Source organism: Camelus dromedarius, chromosome 12 (assembly GCF_036321535.1).
Source record: "Camelus dromedarius isolate mCamDro1 chromosome 12, mCamDro1.pat, whole genome shotgun sequence".
In the NCBI taxonomy this organism is placed as follows: Eukaryota; Metazoa; Chordata; class Mammalia; order Artiodactyla; family Camelidae; genus Camelus; species Camelus dromedarius.
Window position 1 is genome coordinate 47,396,363 of NC_087447.1, and position 13,280 is coordinate 47,409,642.

Below are 13,280 nucleotides of genomic sequence, written 5' to 3' on the forward strand. Positions count from 1 at the left end.
AGTGTGTGGCATGGACAGGGAGGGCTGGGTGTTCAGAGGAAGTGAGAAACCCTGGGCTGGGCTGGGAACTTCCTGGAGGAGGCATCTGGGATGATCCTCCATGAGTCAATCCTAAGAGAGCAATTGAGGACAGGCCACAGGAAGTCCCCAGCCAGCCATAGGGCCTTCAGAGCAAGCCATCAGAGTGGGACCAGAGTCTGCAATGAGAAAGATTCAGTGGCCAGGGCCCAGGATAGGGCCACTGGAGGGGCTGAAGGTGCATTCAGGGAAGGCTTCCCGGAGGAGGGGCTGCTTCTGGCTGGTTTGGGGAAGGGGAGTAGGTGGAGATGAATCAGGTTGGAGACAGATATGAAAGAGAAAGCTCTGTTCCTCCTTGCCCTTTACCCTTGAGTGGAAAGGGAGGTGGGAGTTGGATGGGCAAGAGGAGGGAAGAAGGCCAAGGAGACATGGAGGTAACACCAGTGCTGACACTATGGCCAGGGTGGGTATGGATGGCTGGGGCTGGCAGGGAGCAGGTCCCCAGCTGTGGTTGGGAAATGTTTCCTGTCTCCTTGCCAGAGGGGTCATTAATAATCATTTACCCGCCACAGGCAGCACGGAAGCCAGCCAGGGAGCAGCATGGTGCTGGGGCCGGAGCCCAGCCTGGCAGCCAGGAGAGCCGGATTCTGGGACCAGCCCTGCCACCTTGCTGTGAAACCTGGACAAGTCACCTGACCTCTCCTGGTCTCTGGTAATGCTGGTAAAAGGAGGGTGTAAAGAGGAGGCTCCCTAAAGACCTCCTGGCTCTGGGCCTCAGGTTCCCTAGATGGCAGCTGGGCTGCCAACCCTCCAGGGGGTTCGCGACCTTTGATGATGGATATGAGCATCTGGACTATGCTGAGTCCAGCTCAGGACACATGAGACGGGCAGACCCAGCCCAGCCTCTGAAGAGCTTGCATTTTAGCAGGAACCAGACCCCAGCACTGTGGGTTGCACTCCTGGAGCACATGAAGGGCACCTCAGGCTGCGGGAAACACAGAAGGGAGGGCCATCTGCCCAGGGCCTGGGGGTGCTGACGGTGTGGCTGGGCCAGGAAGACAGAATTTCTCAGACACAGAAAGTGGGAGCCCGGTAAGGACTACATGGTTACTGCTAGGGCCCATGGTGCTGAGTAGGTGCTCAGTAAGTGCTTTCAGACAACAGAATGAGTTCATCTGCTAAATGAGAGACATTTGTGAAAGGATCATGGAATTTAGAAAGAGCTGCCTAAAAGGGTGATGAGGACAGTGATTCCAGCCAAAGACAACGGGATGGGAAAAGGTGACATGAAAACTCGAGAAGGCAAGGGATGACCGTCTGAAGCCTGACACTATTGCTTGGGAATAATCAACAGCCTTCAGGATCCCTTTTTCCAGTTGGGCCAGAATATTCCTTAGCCACAGGCCACATTTCTTGGCCCGTCCAACACCCCCTTCAAGGCTCAGCTCAAGCCTGCTCACTTCAGAGAACCTTCTGGAATGTGGTGCTGAGGCCACTTCTCCAACTGCCTTTGATAGTCTCTGTGCCTTCCAACCATGAGGAGTCCTGTCCTTTCATGCTCTCGAATACCTGTTGGCAGGCACTCACCATGGTCTCCCCATCGCTTTCTCTGGAGCGTATGACCTGGATCCTCCGACTGGATCCATCAGATTAGAGGGTCCCCAAAGGTGTGACCGGGCCTCGTTTTTCAGATAAAGGTCTCTGTGAGGACAAGCACTAGCCTCCCCATCAAATGTGGGGTCAAAAATGTAGAGATAGATAAAGGTCTTCCTGGTAGTCTCCCAGCCCAGGTACCTTTCCGGGGATCACCCAGAAAAGGTTGAGGACAGGCTAGCCTGCAGAAGAGGACATTTGGCCGCTTAGCACCCCAGAAATGACATGAGCAGGAAGGGCACTGGGCCACACATAGGACTAAGACGTCATGGTTGGCAAACTCACCCAAGTCCAAGTCTGGCTCCCTCTGATCTTGGAGGAGGCGCCACTGGGGATACTACCCAGGACTCAGTGCCTGCGCCTGGAGCCCTGCCCTCTGCAGAGCACTGTGAGGTGGTAGTAAACATGGTGACACGTGCATCCTCTTCCCCCCACCCCCCCATCCTGGCCCAACACACGAGCCAGGCTAAAAGGAAAAGAACAAAAGTTCCTGGACTGCTACATCACCCGCCGCCCGCCTGTCCAGCGCCTGCTCAGCCGGAAACCCAAGACAAAGGCCTTGGTCAAAGTGAGGAGGATGAAGGGCAAAGGGTAGAGGCGGCCTGGCTTGGGCATCTCTGGGGACCTAACTGGGAGGGAAGCAAGAATGAGATGGCAGCCAAGCCCTCCTTGCACACACACGTCACTCCACAAACATTTACCAGACACCTGCTGTATTCCCCACACCCTGAACATTACACACCTAGTTCCTCACCCACACACCTTATGCACACGCTCCCTCACCCCCTGCAGCACCTTCAGCCCTCCACACCCCTCACCCCACACACTCTGGGCTCCCCAGAGACCCTTCACACACTGCTCACCATACATGGAAACAGCTCACAGGGAGAAAAGATCACAGAATCCATACGTCACACTGAAAAGTCACACTGCTCACACACCCACACTTCACATCACACTCACACTCACACTCAACCTCCCACACACACCTCATCCACCCCACACTCACGTCTCCAAGCACAGACACACATCCAATTAAATTCAATACACACACATCACCCAGACATGGAGACACACCCTGCATAGATAATGCACAGACCTAATGTCACACCAAAATATCACGTTTGTGGGCACACACAGCTCCTCAGCATCAGCAGTCCTGCCTGCGCTCTGCCTCCTTCCCACATGTACTTCAGCACACACACACACACACACACATACAGTCAACAAGTCCTTGCCTTAGACCCCTGGGCCTGGCTGCTACACTCTTTCCTACCCAGTTGCACAAACAGCTACCACACAGACACATGACACTCAAACACCAGTATACAGATCCTAATATATTTCCTGAGCAACTCCAGGATGTACCACAGTGACTTGAAGCGAGTCCTCTAGGCTGCAAACACACTCGGGCACTCTCAGCTCCCCCATACCCGCCCATTAACTCCCCTCTACCTAGACATCCAGTTAAACCTTTCATCAGGTCCCAACAGTGGCCTTTCCTGGTTACACACAACAGCCCATAACATACACAACCATGTACACAATCCCCCATGCAAGCTGCCCCTACAGCCACTCCACCCCACGATGACAGACACACAACCATGGACACACAATTCCCCCACACACACACAACAGTCATACAGACAGCTAGAACTCCACACCCACAACATGGCCTTCCTAGCAGCACACGACATGTAATGCCACACACTCACAGTCCTCACACTCACCACAAGCCCCCATGATTCCCCCAAATAATCCCACTCGTGATACACACACAACCCCACATGACACAACACACAATGTCACACAGGAGGCATACCAACACACACAATCTAGCCCATCCTACTCAAACACATACCCCCCCAGACTTACCCTGCCCTGGACACCTCCCACTACAGGAACTGACACCAGGTTGCAGTCTATTCCTCCCCTCCCCCATCCCAAGCCTCCAGCTTCCCCAAGTCAAGACTAAGACAGTGAGGATGAGGGGGTTTATAAGTTATGTACTCCAGTGCCCCACAGCGTGATCCCCACCCGTCTTAAATCCCTGGGCACTGCCCAAGAGCTGCGTGCTCCATCTTTAGCCCTTTCCACCAGCACCCACATCATGCCTGCCTGACAACGTGGGGAGGGGTGCAGGTCCTGGGTACACAGGCTGGCACTCTGAGCCTGTCCCCTCTTCACCCAAAAGCAGAGGCAAATATAAGGGAAAGAGATGACCACAGGAAAATGCTCTAGAATAAAGATAGAAACCTAGAGAAATTGGGGGGAGTGACGGGCAAACCAAGATAGGGGGGCACATGGGCAAGAGACCAAACAAGATAGAAACAGAGAAGCAGAGAGAGGATGGCCAGAAAGACTCGGAGAAGCCAGAGGAGAAACCAGAGAATAAAGTGGGGCCACCACACCCGAGAGAAACAAGAGGAGAGGGTGAGACCAGCCAGAAAATGCTAGGCTCTCCTACACAAGAGGGAGGAGGGAAAGCACGAACAGAGTGGGAGGGGGATGCTGCAGAGGAGTGAGAAGTAGAGATAGATGGAAAGGGGCATTTGGACCCTGGGGTAAGGTCTCAGGAGAGGACTGAAGTCCAGATGTTCCAGTGGAAATCTGAGCTGGGGGCACAGATGAGGCTGTGGAGTAGGGCTTCCAGGGCTTGGGATGAGGCCCCAGCTTTGAAGTGAGGTCGTTGCCGAGAGGTGGGGGTTCAGGTGTTCTGGGTATGCCTGGAGTCTGATATATATTTTGGGGGTTCAGGGCTATGAGCAGGGGTGCTCGTCTAATCTGGGAGGCAGAGAGTTCCAGGCTCGAACAGAGCACTCGTGTGTGAACTGGGGTCTCACTGTGGATTGGGAGTTCAGTGCTTCAGATAGAGTCCCAGATCTGAAAGGGGTTCAGAGTCTGGCGTGAGGTTTGGAATGTGAGCTGGGGGTTCAAGGTCTCTGCGTATGGGCTGCAGTCCCAGCACAGGAGTGGGATTGACAACTAGGGGAGGGGTCCCCACCCTGGAGGGTTCAGGAGCAGGGTGTACCATGGGTCCGGCGACTGCACGCTCCGCGGAGGACCGGGCCGGGCGCTCACCCAACACCCCGTTCTCCTCGCGCCCAGCGCGGGGCCCCCCTACCTGCAGGCTGTCGGCGCATGGCTGCGGCGGCGGCGGCGGCTCGTCCGGCTTGAGGAAGACCTGCTGGCCTCGCCTGAGGAATTGGACAACAGCAATGAGAATATGGTGCAGCACCAGGACCATGCTCGCAGCCGCCCGCCCGCCCGCCGGCCCGGCCGCTGCGCTCGGTCAGCGCGTCCGCGACAGCCTCTCTGGGTCCGTGCGAGTGTCCGCCCCGGCCCCGCCCCGCCCCGCCCACTCCCCGCCCCCCGACTGCCCTGGCCCCACCCACCTTCCCGCAACCGCGGACAGCACCTCTCAGCTCGTCGGATCTTCGGACCCGCACCAGAAACCCCCACCTCTGACCAGCTCTCACCTTCCTTATCTCTCCGCTCTCAAGATTCTTTCAGTTTGTCCGCTACTAGGATCCCCAGCCAGATAGCCGGCTCTTCGCCTTCGCTCCCTTCTCTTGACCCTTCACTCTTTTCACTGCCTCTAAGTGATCGCCTCTCAGATCCCCTCTCCTGTCTGATCACATCCTCTCCCCTCACCACTTATAAAGTCTTGGAGCCAGGCCAGAGCGCCAAGGCAGAGACCAGCGCAGCGAAGGGAAGTGGGGTTTGGAGGGGGAGGTAGAGGGGAAGGGACCACTGACACGACACAAGGAGCCCTGGCTCGCTCTTCTTCCAGGAAAAACGGGGAAGGCTTGGAAATTTTTAGAGGTCGCTCTGAGTCGGACAGGACCCGGGAGCAGTGGCCAATCTGGGAGGGAGACACGTGCGCACAGACACGCGAGCGCCCATACAGACAGGCACACCACTCCTAAGTTGGGGGGTAGGGACACTGGGCCCCCAGCACTGGGCAGGCAGGTCTGCGTTGGCGTCTCCGCAAGCCAGAGAGGATGCAGGCCCCAAGGCCATACAGTCCACAGTTCCGCGGTGGGACTTGCGAACCTGGAGCGCAGTTCTCTGCAGAGCGGCCCCTGCGCCCTGGCGCTTGCTGCAGCCGTGACGCTCCTGCGCCCCCTGCTGGTCCATCGCGGCGGCGCAGCTCGGCCCGATTTGCTGTAGGCCAGGCCGAGTGGAGCGGGGGCGGGGGCGCCGAGGGAGAAAGGGTCATCTGGGCCAGCTCCTGGCCTGGACCCACCCGGTTCTTAACCTCTGCTTGGCATGAGGTCGGCTGGGGCTGTGGGACGTGTCTGGACTAGAGGGTGCTTTGGGGTCTCTCCTGGACTCTGCCAGCTAGCTACTTACTGCATGACCTTGGTCAGATCCCCTCCCCGGTTTCTGGGGCTCAGTTTTCCCATCTCTTTCACAAGACTGCCAGGACAATCAACCCCACAATGGTGGGAAGGCAGCCAGAGTCCCCTGACACCCCTCGCTGTGGTCTGACATGAATCCTATCCACTGCACTGTGGTCCCCTCCCCTCCTACCCAACACCCGTCTTGGAGGGTGACTCAGTGAGCCCCCAGCTTTCCAGCTCCCCACCTCACTGGGCTGATTCATCTGGGCCCTTTCTCCCTGGGGAATGATTTCCTCAAGGTTGAGTCATGGAGCCCAGTTCTGGGCACAGTCCTAGCACCTGGCACACAGGCTGGACAGAGTCCTAGCTGTGCCACCAGCTCAGCAGGAGGTCCTCCCTGCCAAGATTTCTCCCACCTCTCTTTCTGAGGCCCAGCTCTGGACATGCCTCTTCCCCTCTCAGACACCTTCAGTGACTGCCCACAGTCAGCACAATAAACCCTCAGCCTGACGTGGCAGACCCTCTGTAATTTAGCCCCAACTTGTTTTTCCAGCTCTGACCCTCTGGCCACTTTTCCTTAAATTTATACTTCCTACTCTACTCAGATGGGTGACTGACTCATTCTCACCTCCAGGCCTTTACCCAGCCACCCTAGCCCCAATGCCCTCCAGATCCTGTTGGCCTGCTTATCTTTCAAGGGCCAGTCAGGAGGCCTTCCTTGGATGGTACCTTAGTCTTCTGGGTCCCCCTTCTTGCATCTTTCCTAGGAGTCATATCTGGGGGCACAGGGAGGGATGCGGTGCATCTCTGCCACTAAGTGATCCAGGGCAAGTCAGTGTATTTTACTGCATCTTCAAACAGGGGGCAATTTGTCCTACTTATTAATGCTGTAGAAAACATGACATGGGTTAATGTATGTAAAGGTTCTGTCCCAGAAAAGGGCCTCCCTTCTCTCTTTTGGCCTTAGTTTCTTGCTCTATAAAGGGAATGACCAATGTAAGGGCTATTGTAAGGACTGAGTCTGAACCCAGTGCATAAATCTCTTGGCAAATCCTGAACATCTGTCACCAAGTCAGTCTGGGCTCTGGATAGCCTGGGTGGGACACAAGTATCCAGGAGGTATCCATTATAGTCCCTGGCCAGAGCTGTTTGTTCTTCAAAGGAGGTCATCTCAGACCCCACAATCAAGAGCCAACCATGGCCTGGCACAGCCCCCATTTCCTGGGCTTTAACATCTGCTGAGCACTTATTCTGTGCCTCACATTTCATCTTCTCAACAACAGTATAAGTTAGGATCTATTATTAGCTACATTTTACAGATAAGGAAAACTGAGGCACAGAGAGACTAAGTACACTGCCCACAGTCACATGGCTAGTAAGTAGAGCCAAAATTCAAACCCAGGCCATCTGGCTCCAATCTGTGCTTTCAATTCATTTTCCACCTCTTGAGGAAAGGCATGTGAGAAAACTAGTTTTCTGAACTCCCCTTTTGTCCCCAAAATGCAGTCAGGGTCCTACACTCCCAGTCCCTGAAACCTCTGCCCATCTCTGCCATGAGGAAGCCTCACTGCAGGAGTGTCTGGCCTGGCCCCCAGCCGCCTCTTTTCATCTCCCCACCTTGCAGGCCACGCTAAGCTGCCCAGTGGCCCAGCTATCTCAGACTGGGTATTTTAAGAAAAGGTGACTCACCTAAGAGCCTGTCAATCTGGATACTGGCCCACTTGACCTCAGGCCCTGTCCAGGAACCAGCTCTTCCTTCTTCCTAATAATGACCCCTCTGTGGGCCATTGTGCTTACAAAGGTCTTCCTCACCCAAGACTGGTGAGCAGATATGCCATCTCTCCATTTAAAAGCATGGCACCAGCAGACCCTCAGTAGATCCCAAATCTGCTCCCATTCCCCACGACCCTGCGTCCTGCTTCCAGGAGCTTGTTTGGTGCCTGACGTGCATCTATCCCCGGGCTGCTAACCATGGTCAGACTCCCAGGAGCCCAGGTTCAAACCTGAGCCCTGCCCTGGCATGCTGGGTGACCTCAGGCAAGGCTGTGGCCCTCTCTGGCCTCAGAACTTGCAGCAGCTCTGAAGGTTGGCCTGGTTCTCTTTGAGGACTCAGGCAGTGCAGGTGGAGAGAGGCGGGATCCAGGTAAGCCTAGCTGGGCAGAAGGCAGCCCTCCAGAGCAGACAGGTCTGCCCAGGCATGCCAGGCCCAAGGACTATGAGGAAGGGCCAGATCCCAACACAGGGGGCTCCCAGGAGACAGTGTGTGTGACTCAGTCTCTCCATGACTTGAGGCAGAGTCCATGGACTAAAAGAGGGCTTGACCATCCCAGGGTCCCTGGCAAGGGACAATCCAAGAATCATCTCGGAGTAAGCTGATATCTCTGCAGATTCTGCATTCAGCTAGAGCCTGTCCTCAGTGCTGCAGCCCCAAAGAGGGCACAGTTGTGAGCCACCCTTTGTTAGCCTGGTGTGTGCATGTGTGTAATGATGTGGGTGAAGGCAGGAGAGGTATGAGTACAGGTCGGTAAGTTTGTATCTTTGTGAGGATATGTGGTGCTTCAGAGGCAGGGCTGAACATGTGTGTGTGTACACAGATGTGTGTGTATCTACAGGAATGTGCATATTTGTGCGTGTGTGGACAGGTATGTGTGTGTAGGTGTGAGTGTGTACACACAAGCAAGTATGTGTGTACAGATGTGTTTGTGCTCATGTATCCAAGTACGGCACATGGATGCATTCATATGTGAGTGTACATGCAAATGTGCGAGTCTGAGTGTACTCAAATTCACACCTAACAGAGGTGCTGCCCATGGCCACTAGCCCTGGTCAGCTCTGTGTATCCTCTGGCAGTGGCCCCAGATGTGGGGGTGGCCATTACAAAGAAAGGATCTGGCTACAGGCAGGTGCTGGGGACGATGTGGATTTGGTCTCTGGGTGGGCAAGGCCTGCTCCCAGAGCCCCAGCAGCAGCTCTGAGTGGGAAAGAGCACCAGCTGAGTGAACTGAGGCCCAGGGAAATGAAGAAGGGAGGGTGGGTCAGCCACAGGTCTCATCTATTTCCATGTTATTTGCATACACATTTGTCTGCAGCAGCTGGCCAGCTCCATGACCCTAGCTGGAGAATTCTAGTCTGAGACTAGTCCAAGACCTGCTGGCTCACATCGGGGCTGAGGTCTAGTGGACTTGGGCCTTGGCACAGCTCAGTATATTCTCCTTATCATCTGCAAACCCCAATAACCTTTTGCCACTCAAGGCTGCCCCAGGCCACACACAATCTTACACACATTCACTGTCTTTCCACAGATATACATACACACTCCCATCACTCCTACACACAGACACACACTCCTATACACAGATACATATCCCTATACACACGCTCACTTGGCTCCTACACATAGAACACAAGTAGACACACCTGCCCTAGTGCCTTCTTGGGGGACCACAGTGCCTCCTTCTCCCCGATGCCCACACCTGCTGGAGAGAGATTTTCTTCACTCAGGTCTGACTCTGCCTCACCCACACTTACATGGCTCCCCTTGCCTACAGGATAAAGTTGGAGCCCTGGTCCTGGCCTCTGTAGCCCTTAATACCCACCTACAAAACATCATTTTTATGCTCTACCCACACTCTGCCTTCTGGCCACACCCCCTCACCGCTCACCAGTCCTCCAGCCAGCACTCTCTGTCACTCCTCTGCACTTTTGCCAGGCACTCAGCCTTCCCCTCTATCAGCTCAAGGGGACAGATCTCTTTCTGTTTTGCTCATTGCTGTGGCCCCAGCACCCAGAACAAGGCTTGACCCAGAGGAACTGCTCAAAAAGACATCAATGGACTATAGGAATCAGTGGTAGAACCCTCCTCCCAGCCTGATCTGTCCTCTTATGCAGGACTTGCCAACTGTATTTGTTTCCCTGTGTGCCTCCCCCATCGGACCCAGTGCTCATGTGGAAAGAAATTGAGTCTGATTCAGCTCTGTGTGTCCATGTGCAACATGGGGCCGGGCACACAGAGAGGAGAGGGGGATAGATGGGGGTGCAGAGCCCAGGGCATGGTGACCCCCTCAGTGAAGCACAGGGATGTCTGGAAGGGGAAGCCCCCTGGGCCAATCACACGAAGCCCCCCTGCCCTGGGGAAGAGGCCTCCCAATCACCTTTACCCATCTGAGCCCCTTTCTGAAGTCACCCTGATTGTCAGTCCAGCCTCTGCTTGCAACTCCCAGGGACGGGGAGCTCACTTTCTTCTCAGCCAACCCCTTCTCATGTGGGATGGCTCTGCCTGATGCTGACTCCTCCCACAGCACCATCCTGTCAAATCCTGATCATCCTGAACCATGATTCCCATGGAAAATGGGAAGGAAGATAACAAAAGGAGAAGCAGATCCCAGCTTTCTCAACAGCTCTAGCAATTTTTCCAGCTTTGGGCAGAAGTAGGAAAAGGAGCTCTTGGCTCTCAGCCTATCCCAGGCTACTATAGGCAAGTAGGTTTAAGGTGCTCAGGCTCCCCCCACCCCAACCAGCATCCCCAGGAGCCTGGGGCAGTGCAGACAGAGCGCAGTGCCGAGAAACTCTTCAGCAGACTCCACTGAGCCCCATTCCCTCACTGAGCCCACTCTTTCTCTCATCCCTCAAGTCCCTACCACACCACCTCCTCCCCTCACTAGTGCCTCATGCCCTCCAGTCTGCAGGACCTTGAGGGGCTGCGAAGTTAGCAGCCCCTCAAGGAGTGCCCCATAGAGTGCCCTAGGAGTGCCCCATGGAGATGCTTCTTCCTGAGCCCTGTAGGGCAGGCTGGGCAGAAGAAGGAGAGCAGGTCCTCAGCCAAGGGTGGCTGCCAGAGTCCCATTCAGTCCCCCTGGACAGCTGCAGCCCACGAGCTTCCCAGTTTTCCTTGCCAGCTATTCCTTGGTTGGCCCTGCTCCAGAGGTGCCTCAGGCTGCTGTTGGTCACCAACCCCAGTCCCCTGTGCGTGTGCACGCGTGGTGCACACATGCACGCACGCGCGCACACACACACACACTCGGACTGCTCAGAGCTGAGCCCATAAGGGATTCCAAGGCACAAGAAATTTTAAGCAATAGGGATCCAAGTCCCATGCTCTGCAAGCTCTGACAGCTCAGACACTGTCAGAGAGGGAGCCCCAGTCTCTGGCTTCAAGGTTCCAAGAACTACCAGAGCTTTGTGTTCTAAGATAATCAGAGCCTCTATTATAACATCCCATTATTCGAAGAGCTGGCCCTTTTTACATTCAATGAATGTGAGAGCCAGGAGTCCTGAGAATGTAGGAACTTAAGATTCTAACATTCTGTGATTCCAACTGCCTGAAATGCAAGCACTCCAAGACTCTAGCACCAGGGTTTCCATGGCCCTCAGAGCCTGATGGTCTCTGGACTGTCTCTGTGAATACCCAGTGAGGACAGGGGCCCCACAAGCCCCTGCACATGTGAGGTGCCTTCCAGCCTCTATGTTTTTGCTCACACCACTGTCCATGCCTAGGGTCCCATCGCCCTCCTCTCTGCTAATTAAATCTTAGACAACTGTACAGGGGCGGGGAGGGCAATGCCGTCAGGGATGACCTTCTAAGTGCCAGGCCCGCCTGGGTGATTCTCTCATTTAATCCTCATGATATTACTAGCCCGACTTTACAGTTGATAAAACTGAGGTCCTGGGATGTGAGGCCATTTGTGTAAAACCACACAGCTAGAAATAATAGAAGAGCAAACCAAACCAGGCTCCTTGCAAACCTGTGCCTCCCAGTGGCCTCTCTCTGACTCCTGAGAAGAACCCAGGGGCCTCCCTCCTTGGCTTCAGGGCCACACTGGAGCAGCTCCTCCTGCCCCAGCGCCCCCCAAGCTCCAGAAGGCAGAGACCGTAGTCCCCTCTTCTCGTGCCTCTCCAAGCTGGAGGCAGCCCAGAGGCAGCCATGTTTCCTGCCCTGATTGATCGAAAGGCACTTGATTCGCCAAGACTCCGTGTGGGACCTGGAGACGTGGTGTTTGTTTCTAAGCACCCGTCGCTATGGAAGCCAGGTGCTGCCAGACCAAGGCCTAGCAACAAGGCCTGGCGCAATGTGGGGTGGAGGGCAATTGTCAGAGGCATCCCAGGCAGGTGGCAAGAGAGAGGGAGGGTAGACCACTCGGTTCTCCAGGCTGGAGGGCTGGACCTGCTGACCTGGTGGGTCTTGCAAGAGGAGGAAGGAGGCCAAGGGGGCAGGACCAGACAGGCCCTGAGAGACAGATGTAGAGATAAGGGCAGAGAGAGACTTGCAGAGAAAAAGGGAGTCCAGGGACAGCAAAACATAGAGGCACCATCAAGGAGAAGGAGAGGCAGGAAGGTAGAAGAAGACAAGAGCCGAGACTCAGAGACCATGGAGACAGTTGTCTGAGAGGGGCTAACTCCCAGAAAGGCCTGACTCCTGGGAAGGGGAAGGAGGTGCTGGCGAACAGGAGGAAGCCACAGGGGAATGACAGAGATGGATAGAAGTGTGACAGGAGGAGATAAGCCTGAGCAGGAGGCAATATAGAGACAGATAATAAGAGGAAGGGAGGACTAGGAGTGGAGGGCAGGTGGGGCAATGCAGGCTGGGAGGCAGAACAGACTACAGCAGGGGCAGGACCGTGGCAGGCGCAGGAGAGGACAGTCTGAGGACAGTCTGAGGACAACGGCACCAAGACCATGGGAGTCCTGAGCTGGCCTCGGTCCTGAGCCCCTCTTCCTGGATCTGCCCATCTGTGGTATGGGCATCACCAGCTTTGTACCTGGCCTCTCCTCCAAAACATAGAATTTTCTAGGCAAAGACCCTCAGAAAAGAGGCTGGTCAGAGAGTTTTCATGTCTCTCTGACCCGCCAGAGACAGTCTTGCCCAAGCTCCTACAGTGAGACAGTGTCGGAACAGCAGGAACTCAGGCCTTGGGAATCCCAGTCCAGGGCCCCCTCCCCACCCCGACCTGAGTCAAAACACACCTGATTGTGGAGGCACCATCAGTACAGAGAGGCACACTTGTCCCCCCACCAGAGTGAACGAGAAGGTGACAGAGCCTAAAATGGGATCCCCTTTACTTCCTTCTTCCTCAACAACAGGCGTGTATAGGGCAGTGGGAACCCAAGGATGGACTGGACAGCATCAGGTGGAGAGATGGCCCACAGCTGGCCCTCTCAGGGCTGTGACTGGGGAAGACAGGCTCTGGGGAATCCAGAGTGGCCTGGCCCTTTGGGGGCAGAAAAATGGCAGGCACTGGACAGGTGACATCTCATTTAATCCTCATT

General features: G+C 55.3%; 1 protein-coding gene across 2 annotated transcripts in view; it reads right to left on the minus strand.

The window, feature by feature from the left end:
* PDE2A (phosphodiesterase 2A) overlaps positions 1–13,280 on the minus strand; it is an 89,827-nt gene that overhangs the window by 58,651 nt on the left and 17,896 nt on the right. Inside the window, exon 2 of one of the 2 annotated variants that reach the window (XM_064492669.1) lies at positions 4,796–4,868. In XM_064492669.1, the coding sequence (XP_064348739.1) occupies positions 4,796–4,868 (73 nt within the window). Of the gene's footprint in view, positions 1–4,795; positions 4,870–13,280 lie in introns of those variants that run through there. The other variant, XM_010989179.3, reaches the window with a different exon arrangement.